The sequence below is a fragment of the Phoxinus phoxinus genome (assembly GCF_949152265.1).
Source record: "Phoxinus phoxinus genome assembly, chromosome: 7".
In the NCBI taxonomy this organism is placed as follows: domain Eukaryota; kingdom Metazoa; phylum Chordata; class Actinopteri; order Cypriniformes; family Leuciscidae; genus Phoxinus; species Phoxinus phoxinus.
Genome location: NC_136882.1, coordinates 8,657,692 through 8,670,402, shown reverse-complemented (window position 1 = coordinate 8,670,402; position 12,711 = coordinate 8,657,692). Strand labels below are relative to the sequence as shown.

The window sequence follows — 12,711 nt, the reverse complement described above, 5'->3', positions numbered from 1 at the left end:
GGAATAAAACTGTTCTGGAATTGTTCCAGTCTAAAGGATACACGCAACTGATCACCACAGCAACAACCAAAAAGAACACTCTACTGGATCATATATACATCTCTCATCCGGATTTGTGCCTTCAGTCAGGTGTCTTGCATAGTTATCATAGTTATCACAATCCCGTGTACTGTATTTTGCGTAAATGAGTTTTTGTGATGGACCGGTATTGTTGTATGTTGCGGTAGCTAGTATGCCATACGGAACCGTTTGCCACTGCATCCGCTACTAATGACTACAGTGGGGCTTCCGCGGCCTTATACAAACGGTTGGGCGCGTATGGTTGGGTTGTTATGCCATACGGAACCGTTGCCAATGGACCTGGATTCATGACATCAACGGGACTTCGACAGCCTTCATCAAACGGGTTGGCGCGTATGGTCGTGTTGCGGTTAGATTGTGGCGTTAGAGATTGTGGTTAGGAGATTGTGGTTAGGTCAATTTAAGGGTTTATACCACTGAGCTACGAGGAAGGAGCAACGTCAGCAGCAGCAGCAGGAAGGACAGAGGACTAGCGTGACAGCTCCAGGGAGGACACAGACAGTCAGTGCAACAGTGGCAGTAAGTTATAAAAGACAAGGGAAAGAGAGAAGTAGCAAGACACCATTGTAATGTTTGATTTTGACCTTATAACATACATTTTAACTTGAATTGATGTTCAATCTACAAAATTTGTGACAATCTGTGCGGGATATGCAGTCCCCTGCTATTATTCTATGATTGATATGTGCCCTTCTGTAAAGTTGCAGGAAGAATTGGGAGACCATAGCAGTCCTGTCTGGATATGAGTGTGCAATTTACCTTCTAAAGCTAAGTGTTAAAATGTTTTGCTTTAGCTGTGTACTACTGCTTTTCATAACCGCGTTTGAATGGAAATGTTATATTTGAATCTCTAATTTATTTAATTTTTATGTTTTTCATGAACCATCCAAATGAAGTGAGATTGTCTGAGAAGATCACGTGTGCTACATCAATGACGACGACGAGCTGGATACCAGATTATGTGTCAATTTCTTTCCGTAAGTTTTATTTCTGAGTTTGTTTTTTAATTTTTATTAGTATGGGTGTATTCGTGATCCCATTGTTCATTTGTTAATTTCATTGCCCAGAGAACGGGTCCAAATAACTATGGCATTGAGGACAACTCTGAAGAATGAAGAAGCAGATGAAGAAGCAGAGGAAGAAGCAGAGGAAGAAGCACACTGAGATCAATACTACTGATAAGGTGTAGTATTTCAGTGCATTTTATTATACAATGGTTTCAGGGTTTTTCCCGCGTCAAATGTCTTCGTTGGTGGTCAACAGACACTGTTGTCCTATCTTGCTCTCTTATTTAAAAAAAAAGAGCAGATTTTACCACTGGATTTCATAATTTTGTTATATAATCATATTGCATATAAAAATAATAGAATCAAAAGGTTTGTTTTAACTAATAGTCTTAATTTTCTAACATATAGCTAACAATTGAATAAAATGAACAGCTAGCTAACAACAACTTGCTATGTGCTTTATGATATTAATCACTCCAGTATGAACTTTTTGACAGTTATTTATTTTAAAAACTGCTGTTCAATGTTTATTCATGTTAGTTCACTGCATTTACTAATGTTAACACTTACAACTTTTGATTTGAACAATGTACCGTATTAGTAAATGTAAAAATCACTAACAAAGATTAATAAATGCTAAAAAAGTTAAATGCAGGAAAAACCATGGGTTTTGTTCAAAGATGTATGATTTGATGTAAAAACTAAAGGCTTACATCTGACCCATCAACTATGCTGCTCAATAAGTAAACAATTCAAATAAATTCACTAACATTATCATATACGTTTTATCTCCTCTGCCCTCAGGATATCCAGGGAGACAGATGCGTGCCATTCAGCATAGAAACACCAGAGACCGAGTTCACCTGAGCGCAGATTGAAACCAGCTTCTCCTGAGCAAACCTGAGAGACGGTCTGCGGGTGGAACTCCAAAGTTGAAACCAAATGTCTTTTTAAAGACAACAACGGCTCTTTTCAGAGCTACCCACTCCTTCAAATAAAGAGCATTTTTACAAATGTATTCACAACAAAATTCTCAGCACTATAGGCTAAACTAGTACATAATAAATAAAAAATATATATTTTTATAATCTTAGGGGTAATGCTTTAAAGATAATTTTAATACAAAGTATATCTAATAACTAATACAACACTAGGATCTAATCCAGGGATGGGCAACTCCGGTCCTGGAGGGCCACTGTCCTGCAGAGTTTAGCTTCAGCCCTGATGATAACTCACCTGCCTGTATCTATCTAGTAATCCTGAAAACATCGATTGCCTTTTTCAGGTGTGTTTAATTAGGGTTGGAGCTAAACTCTGCAGGACAGTGGCCCTCCAGGACCCAAGTGGCCCATCCCTGATCTAATCCATTTGCTGCGTGGAATTTGACACAACAGGCATTTAAAAAAATCTTTTAAATAAACATTTGGTTAATTGACACACACTGTGTTTTTGTCTTTATTGAATGTTATTGAAAGTTAGTCATCATTGTCACAGTATGAATATTTTCTTGTGAACTTCAGAGAAGATCCAGGTATATTCACAGATGGTTCTTTAAGATGGTAAGTGGTCGGGTCATTTAAAAGCTTACATTTAAATGAGCTTTATATACTCAACATTTATTATGTGCCATTTACAACAATATAATATACTCGTGTGCAACCGGGTCGTGTTTTTTGCCACTGCAAGCACCATTCACATTTTCTTCTGGAAATGTACGTTCTAGTTATTATTTTTATTTAATTTTATTATTATTATTATTTGAAAGAAATGAATATCGTAATTCATTAAGAATGCATTAAATTTATCAAAATTTACAAATATTACCCCAAAAAATCTATAAATGTTCTTTGTCATTACATGAATATATTGCATTTTAAAATATATTCAAATATTTTTTTTTTTATAATTTTAAATGGTAAAAAAATTTCCGCAATATAACTTTTTTTTTACTGTATTTTTATCATACTAATGCAGCCTTGATGAGCACAAGACAAAAACATAAACAATTCTTACCAAACTTTTGAACGCTAGTGTTTCTAGTGTCTTGTATTGATAAAAGTTATTTTTTTCTTCCTCAAAACACTAAAACAAAATTTCTCATCAGGTTGTAAAGAGCTATTTGTTGTAAATGGGATCTTGTGACTTGATCTGATCTTACTGAACAGGCTGCACACACTCTCTAACACACACACACACACACACACACACACACACACACACACACACACACACACACACACACACACACACACCGGTCCGCTCAGAGCAGCAGTAAGGCATGCAGTCAGAAACAGCAGCGGACTGAGTGAAAGGAACCATTGTGCTCATTGTGTTCATGTTCGGTACAATCACGGGTGACTTACGTGACAGCATACTGTGCAAACGAAAGATACTCCACCAACACATCCAAACCCTTATTCTCCTCATTCAGAAACTCCCGCACCCACCTAAACAGAGAGAGAGAGAGAGAGAGAGAGAGAGAGAGAGAGAGAGAGAGAGAGAGAGAGAGAGAGAGAGAGAAAGAGAGAGAGAGAGAGAGAGAGAGAGAGAGAGAGAGAGACAGCATTACAAAAAATACTTGTAGTACTGGCTTTTGGCTTGCTTAGTTGGGGACATTTATTATTCAACAATATTATTGATCTGCCTTACTTAAGGTGGACGATGACACAATTTTCTTCTAGAAACAAACTTTGTTGTATTATTTTCATTGTAGAAAGCACTATATGGTGACTTGACTTGACTTCTATAATAATGTGACGATATCTTTGATTTCCAAAAGTTGGGACAGCTACTCATTATTTATTATTAATATTAGATTACTGTTCTTCATCATTCAGTGTTATATCACTAATCATGCAGTAATTAAACTACAAAATCCAAGAGACTCTTTAGAGCAGTGTTCTGGTATTCACAAACTGCACTTACATACAGAGACAGACGTCATGCAATATGTATCATGGAACGGCGTCTCAGTAGCTTAAAAAAACAGCGTCAACTCAGTTCAGAGATTGAAAGCAAAGATGTAGCTGGATTTCTCCCTCAGAGCAACAGCAATGAGAGATACTTCAAAGACATTGCAGAGACATCCCAGAATACCGCACACATACACATCGACAAAAAACACAAGGATCCCAGAAATGATCAAAAGCTGGTTTTCACCTCTTTTTCTTTTTTTTTGGCAGTAAAAAGTAGGCCAGAACCTGAAAATCTTTCAGTTGTGATAATAGAATTCTGAATGAAAAATGAGTTATGTATCTATTTCTTTTCATTTTCTAATAAGCACTTTGACCCATACGATAAGAGTTAATGTAGTTATCTGAAAGTTATAGGAGCAATATGAGATAAATATGGAATTTGAAACTAGTTCACATGATCATATTGTTAAAGTGCCCCTGTTGTGCTTTGTTTAAATATTATCTTTCATGTAGTGTGTTATATAGCCGTTTGTGAATGTAAAACGTCTGCTAAGTTTCAAAGATCAAAGTCCACAATAAATGGAGTTATTGTTAATCGGTTGTTGTTTTTTCCCCAAAATAAAGAAGCAAATCTGAACTGCCTGAAACGAGTCGTCACTCGCCAGTAATTCCAGTCTTACTTGCTGGACAAACATGTAACAAATTTCCATAATTTCTATCTTCCAGATATCCAGTCTTGGCTGCCCACAAATAAAGTCAACATGTTGAGAAGACGCCGTTTTAAATCCAGTTTGCATGCACTTTGATGCTGGAATTGACACAGTAAAATCGACGAAACATTGTGACTGTTCATATCACTGTGTATACAAGTGCTGAGGAACACTCTGAAGCAGAAATGCAGATACATAATAAGCATATGCTGTAGCATAATTATGGCACTTCAGATTTGTATGTTAAAATACATCTCTGTTTATTGTTCATTGACAGCGGTTAGTGTGCCATTCACAGGTTTATCTCCCCAACAGGGTAAACACTGACCCCTCCAGGCACCAACCAAACATTGAGAGCGGTCCGCTCAGATCCATCAATCTCTTTCCAGCTCATGCTATAGTGTGAGTTTGGGGCCGTGGCTAATGTAACAGGCGGAGCCAGAAGGTGTTTAGCTAGTTTGGGACCATGGCTGACGCATAACATGGAAAAAGACATTCAGCTTCGGTTACACAATTGCAAGCCAAAATTTGCTGCATTTAGACCTTCAAAGATTAAACAGGTCATGAACATGGGCCATTGTGATGCAATGCTCTACAATGGAGGCTTCAATAACACACAGCAGTGGTTTTCAACTCTGCCCTGCTGAAAAACCCAGCATAAACAGGCATGAATTCAATGCTGGTCCAGGCTGGTTTATGCTGGTTAGTGCTGGTCTCGCTGGTGGACCAGCATAGCAATGCTCTTCTCAAGGTAATGGAGTCTGTGAAGCTGGTTCACCAGCAGGGTTTTGTGGGGTTGAGTGCGGGTATGCAAGCAATATTTTGGGGACAAACATCGTTTTTGCTTGCACATTTCAATATTTAACACATTATGTAAAGAAAAACAATATGAGATTAAAACATGATTTATTGTAATATATAATAATTTATTTTGCTACCTCTTTTAAAAGTAGAACTCAAAATTGTAATAGTTTTAAACATGATTATATTAATCACGGTCATCTGCAGTTTAGAATAACAAAGAACAAATTTAAACTGGTACAATGTTTCAAAGGATCAACATTTTTGTCTCATGTTTCAAAGGATCTGTACACAAATCAGTTAAAGGAACACGCCGACTTTTTCGTATCCCCCAGAGTTAGATAAGTCCATAAATACCCTTTTCATCTCCGTGCGTGCCGTAACTCTGTCTGACGCACCCACCGCTATCCTAGCTTAGCACAAAGACTGGAGGTAAATGGCTCCAGCTAGCAGCTAACTCCAGCTAACTCTGGGGGACACGGTGAATAAGCTAAAGTCCCCAAGAGTCGGCGTGTTCATTTAAAAGAGCTTGTGTACATTGCCATTGTACATTTTTTTGCAGTTCATAAGCAGTTTGGTCAATAACAGGGGTTATGCGAAGAGCTTTTTCAATTGTACAGTTACAGTTTTTTTCAATCGCTAACAAGCGCTTACCCATACTTCAGATATTTTTTCTAAACTCTTAACACAGACTCACACCTACAAAACACAATTGGCCAAATGGTTAATTTTCTTCTCAAAAACACATTTTGTTAAATATATACTAACTCTTCATTTCAAAATAGAACACATCTTTCTCTGCACACACTAACTTTACCAAAACACTGGAAATCTGACTCAAAATGAAATTATTCTGTCAAAGAATAACACTTGATTTCTTTTCACAAGGTACATGCAGTCAATCAAAGTACACCAGGTTTCAGAAAACTGGCTATTCTTGACATTACAAAAACTGCATAGACTTTTATGTTTCAGTTTTACAGGTATTTGCATGCAAACCATGCAATCCACCGTTTTTACACTAAATGTCTTGGTTGGGAACTGTATGTCCACATGTACAGTAATGTTCTCATTCAAAAGCATTCCAGTAAAAAGCAAATCAGTTTTTTTCCTTTTACTCTTTACTACAGGAGGTACAGTAGAAACACGGTATGATAGAACAGAAAAAGTTTTACAGTATTGCTTACAGTGAACAAAATATCCATGAAACACATAAGAGCATTCTGAACAAAAAAAAAAAAACAACAGCAAAAAGCACAAAATTACTGTATCTAATCTCTGCGATCTTCAGGGTTAGGCCACATGTTTTCATCAACATCACATCTGATATTATCCAAGGCGATGCACCTGGGATAAAACCACTTGGTATGTTGGATCCACCCTTGGCAATCATGAACTGTGATGTCCCTGCACCAGCATCCATGGCTTCAAGGAGGGACATCTGGTCATGCGGTTGATGGTCATAAACCGTCCACCTCCATGCAGAAAATAACTCCTCTCTGGGGTTGAGGAAAGGTGAATAGGGTGGAAGGAAGAGACTTACCAGTCTTGGGTGGACTTCAAACCATGTTGTTATTGCTTGCGAATGATGGAAAGCCACATTGTCCCAGGTAATTACAAAGGTCCTCATGTTTTCACCCTCCTGATCCTGCTCTGGACCCAGGCGCTGGTGGAGATCATTGAGAAAGGCAAGGATGCGCTCGGCATTATAGGGTCCACTGGCTCACTGCTCCTGCACCTCTCACTGCATCTCTCACTGCATCTCTCACTGGGCCTGCTCTTCTCACTGGGCCCCTTGCTCTTACTCTTCCTCTTCCAGACATTACAGTGTTTGTCTTTTTCTGTTTCTGTTTCCAAACACATCACTCCTCACAGTCCTTCTTTTACTGTATAAGTGTCAATGTAATAGAAAAAAATAACCCTTGCCACTCTAAGCCAGTCTAAGCCAGACTGGAATCAGCTGTGGTTGGCCCAATTTACCCAACATAAATAAGCTCTGTGTCAATTATTCAATTGTTTGTTTGTTATCAGCTGAGATATATTGTTTTTGAACTGATCATTGCAGAAGCAGAGGTTTTTATACTGTATCTAAGGTTTGGAATATTGTTTTTGCTATTGTGGGATGTTGTGTGTTAACATTCGTAAATACTACAAAAACAATCCATAGTTTTGTTGGGAGGTATAGCTTGTCTGTTAAGAAAATGTAAGCATTATGGAAATGTGTTCACTGACTGCATATTGTTTGAAAACGACATGAAATGTGTGAATGGTATGGCCACAAAAGACCGATGCTGTGCTAATTGTGTTTAGAGTTTTGAAAATGTGACAACTGGCTGGACAAACGCTTGTTAGCGACTGAAAAAAACTGTAATAACAACTTGATAATGAAAGTTCAAAACTGAAAGTTGCTTTTTTTAAAAGATTTTCCTGCTCATTTAGGAACACCCATGTGTCAAAATCCAGGTGTCATTCACTAATAGTAAAAGGTATGTCATTTTTAGTAAGAAGCATGAAATATTGTAGGCAATAGTGATAGTGTCACCAGATGAAGACGATGAGGATGAGGATGAAGGAGAGTTCAAAAAGGTTTCAATGAACAAAAAAGTTATTTTAATGAAAACAAGCTAATCCATGAAGATGAAGGCAGCGTAACAGCATGTGCAACACACACAAACAACAGCCGACAAACACAGAGTAAAGGTGAGGAACTTAAATACACAGTGACACTGAGGAGATGACGAACAGGTGTGATGATCTGATGAGTGTCCATGACAACTGATGAGTGGAGGGAAAACTCAAACAAAGGAACACATGTGACTGATGAAAACACTATCCACTAAACAGTATGAGATTAAAACAAGTGTGTCCCAAAGCATATTATGTGGAAAAGAGTATGCCAGAAATCCCCGGATGATCTACTATTTCCAGTGGATTTCCGATCCGTAAACAATATAACGGCTAATATTGCCCACAACCTATTGCGCTTTGGAGGAGGAACTACAAAACAAAACTTCAAAACATGGCGGATATGCGCGACTGACGGTGAGAGGTTTAGATAAAGGTTTGAGTAACTAATCAAAGTTTAACCTGATAAAAACAATTTTTATTTAATGTTATCTGTGTTATATTTCATCTGCAATAACAATGTGGACTTTTATAAAGATCCGTTTGGCCATTAACTTTTAAGAGGAGAGTTCTCTGCAACAAAGACACGTGACTGAAGATCAACGGGCTACTGTATTTCTCTCCGATAGTGTAGGAAATGAAATGTGAAGGATTTTATCTTTGACAAGATGATTGACAGGCCAGTTTACCGTTAAAGACGCAGGTGTATGATGTGATAGTATGTCCCTAATCTGCTACACACTCAAAAGTATGTACTTTTTCTTCACAAAAAAAGTACATACTTTTAGGGCGTAGTATAAGTGGGCGAATTGAGACGCAGCATGAGAGTCCATGAAAGTAAAACTAAAGATGAATGAGTCCAGATTACTGTGACAGAAAGCATGGACTTTCAACAATTGCTGAAATAATTAATTTAACCAATGTCAAGGACCAAGAGCCACTATGGTGACTTCAAACAGACTTCAAGCCCTTTTGTACATGTACCATATAAACTAAATTAAGCCAAACTGGTTTGTAATAAGTGAACATGGCAATGCTCTTGTTGTTAAGCATCCTCTGGTGAGATATTATTGATTTTATCTGAGGCTGTGTGGCTATGAGTCATTGTGGTTGTGTTTCTGCTTGTCTCTTATCTTTTTCAGTTCTTGTCATTCCTCTTATCTTCAGTGATTCCTGCTTGTTAACCACAGGTGTCATCACTAGGTCAATCGTCACTTGACTAATGGTCAATTGTCACTTAATAAGTGAATCTACTCTATTTAACTGAAACATGGCTTCAGTGTTAATTTTACTCTGACCAGGGACGAGAACTACTGCCATACAGAATCACCATACACCGGTTCAGAAAGACAAATGTACCAATTTTATTATGTTTACTTTGATGTGTCCAGTGTAGAACGACTCAAATAATTGTGACACATGTAAAAAAAAACCTCCTATTGCAGATTTTTTTGATGGGTTTATTATAAGCAAGACACTCTTGTTCGCTCTACACAGAGTATTAGACTACTTAGTTGCTCACTTATGACACATAGCAACACAGCTAAAAGTATTCCTAATATATTGGACCATTCATTGAAAGTATCCTATTTTCACCTGTTAAGACATGCTTTCACACAAGCACTCGTGTTTGCGATTGAGTTGGTGGAGGCAAGACGCTCAAAATGGCGTTTGTAAGGTTGTTTGAAATATGCTTCATTTTTGTACTTCCGATAGATGCCATTAGTGTCGCAAAAACGACATACTTCACATTTAAGGTCTGTTCACCAATTTATTACGTAACTCTGGGAATGCTTAATTCAATGGCATGTCAAGGCAAATATTGCACTCTGTTCTTTTTTGTTAATTGAGCCGACTGTACATTATCCCTTAAAATATAACATAATGTACAGTACAAACGGTGGAAACATTGTTTGTAAAACGAGGAACAGATCTGAATCTCTTGTGGTACCGTTCTGTTGTTTTGTGTTTGTCGAACCCTCTGTGAGCAGATAATACTGCCTCATCTCATCTAGATTAGCTAGATCATTTATGTAATCTAGTTTCGTAGCATATGGTAGCTAAATCTCTGCACAGTATGTCTATCTGCACTGGGAGTATGTTTGTCTGGTCTGGACTGCCCTTGAAATAATGAAACCACCATAACAGTCATTAAGAGGATGACAAGGAAAGAGTGTGTGTTGTTTGCTACTGGAATATCACATCTTCCCTTTTTCCTGTTGTGACATTTTCCTGACCTCGCTGACTTCCGTCAGCCTTTCCACTTCCTGTAAATCCTAGTTCCCAGCATGCAACTGGGTGTGTGATATTCAGCACTCACAAAATCTCAGAAGCATGTCTCTGCCTGGCGTTGTGTTTCTCACCGCTGCACAATTTGGGGGGAATAAATGTAATTGCACGTTTCTGATTAAAACAAATTAAATGACTTAGTGTTTGGGGGGTTAGGGTGTGAGGTTAGAAATCACTCAAGGGGGAAAGGGTCCCCCTCGGTAGAATTTGCGTTTCAGGGTGGGGCCCTTAGGGGAGATCCTTATGGGCCCTCCAATGCCTATGGGCCCCCTGTTCACAGTCCCCTTTTTATGTATTTTGAGTTTATTTTTTTTATTTATTTTTTTGCAAATGTTAATATCTACATGTAAAACTGATATTATTATATAGCATTTAGTTGAATACATCTTTGCATGTTTAACTAGATATTTTTTTCACACAGCTCATTGTGGTAGAACAGGAGTGTTCAACCCTGCTCCTGGAACGCTATCATTCTGCAGAGTTTAGATCCAACCCTGATCAAATCTGACCTAAGTCTTCAGGATTACTTAAAAATGTTATGTTGTGTCATAGATTACTGTTGTGTCATAAATGATATATTAAACATATGCTAGATTAGGAATGGAGCTAAAACTCAGCAGGACAGTGGAGCTCAAGGGTTAGAGTTGCTCAACCCTGAGGGTGAATATGAGACTGTTTAGCAGTGAAAAATTACAAGACATTTAGATGTCTCAATTTTAGGACACAAACAAGTTATACATGCAGCATATTTTGCATATATAATTTTTTTTTGCATCAAGTAAATCATAGAAATATTGATGACTTTGGCTTTTTATACTTTAATAGGGCAACGTATATCCTGGGAGATCCAACTCGTTAAATCCAAAATATATAAAATAAATAAACAATTCCTTTGCGTAACTCCAGATGTTATAATATAAAAAAGACATTTAATTATTTTTTTGCTGATCATTTCCCACTCTTGCTGTTTAAGGGTTCATTTTTTCAAACATTAACCATCTAAATGTTTTGACGGAAAACCACAGGGAGGCCTTAAAGCTTCTCTTTTGTTGATAAGCGCTTCCCATTGCAATTTGGGGAAGATGGTTGGCCCATGCTATGGTCCCAAATGTGCGTTAAAGTGACCCAACTCAGAGCAGATGCAGAGATGGAGTTGGTGTTCAGCAGCATTTACTGTGAACCAAACTGCTCTGAGACTTTGAAAACACTGGCGGATCATCATGGGATTCCTAGCCTATTCCAGTTATAATTTAGTTGTATAGATAGTTGATGCTGCTTGATATTCCAAAATTAATATTTACCCATTAGATTAATTAACTTTATAATTAAAATTTCCTGAAAATGTACTCACCCCATGTCGCTCTTTCTTTCTTTCTTTCTTTCTTTCTTTCTTTCTTTCTTTCTTTCTTTCTTTCTTTCTTTCTTTCTTTCTTTCTTTCTTTCTTTCTTTCTTTCTTTCTTTCTTTCTTTCTTTCTTTCTTTCTTTCTTTCTTTTAACCACAAATGCTCGTCTTGCACTAGCACTGTGATGCGCCATGCATTACGTAATCACGTTGAAAGGTCAGGCGTATTCAGGTTAAAAAAGGTATGGAAGGGCGAAAAACTCAACTTCAAAATCGCCCGACATCATTGTTTTACCTTTTTTTTTTGGTGAATGGCGTTTGACTTACAGTAGTCTTTGCACTTTTGCTTTGTAATCACTAGGTCGGTATATGTGCCTACATCACGCGTGACCTTTCACCGTGATGACGTAATGCATGCCGCATCCCAGTGCTAGTGCAAGATGAGCATTTGTGGTTAAAAAGTATATAAATGTTTATTCTTTTTAGAAAATGACAGATCGTTTCACTAGATAAGAGTATTATTTCTCGGCTGGGATCGTGTAGAGCCATTTGAAACTGCAATTTGGACCCTCAACCCATTGGATGACGTGGGTGTGAGTAAATTATCAGGAAATTTGAATTCTGAAGTGAACTAATCCTTTAAAGCAAGTTGGAGTTAAACAGTGGCCAGTAAAAAGGACAGTGGCCCCCCAGGACCGAGTTTGGATCATACACTGTTCTGCACAGCACTGCTTAAAGGAGAACTCCGGTCAATTTTAACATTGAGCTCAATTTTTAGTAAATTTGGAGTGCTGTCAATACAGACAACAACGAAAAAAATCGGTGTTGCCTACACAGTGTTATGCTCTTTTTAAAATGTGCACCCTATTGGTAACTAAGCAACAGTGGAGAAAAAAAAATCAATCTTAGTTACCTATGATCACGCGCGTGAACTCAACAG

The 12,711-nt window shown here is 37.7% G+C and overlaps 1 protein-coding gene across 9 annotated transcripts in view; it reads right to left on the bottom strand.

Moving 5' to 3' along the window:
- The window catches only part of fmnl2a (formin-like 2a), a 119,118-nt gene that overhangs the window by 62,259 nt on the left and 44,148 nt on the right, over window positions 1–12,711 (bottom strand). For all 9 annotated transcript variants that reach the window (XM_079619843.1, XM_079619847.1, XM_079619845.1 and 6 more), the window contains exon 5: window positions 3,452–3,535. In XM_079619843.1, the coding sequence (XP_079475969.1) occupies window positions 3,452–3,535 (84 nt within the window). The remainder of the gene's footprint in view (window positions 1–3,451; window positions 3,536–12,711) is intronic.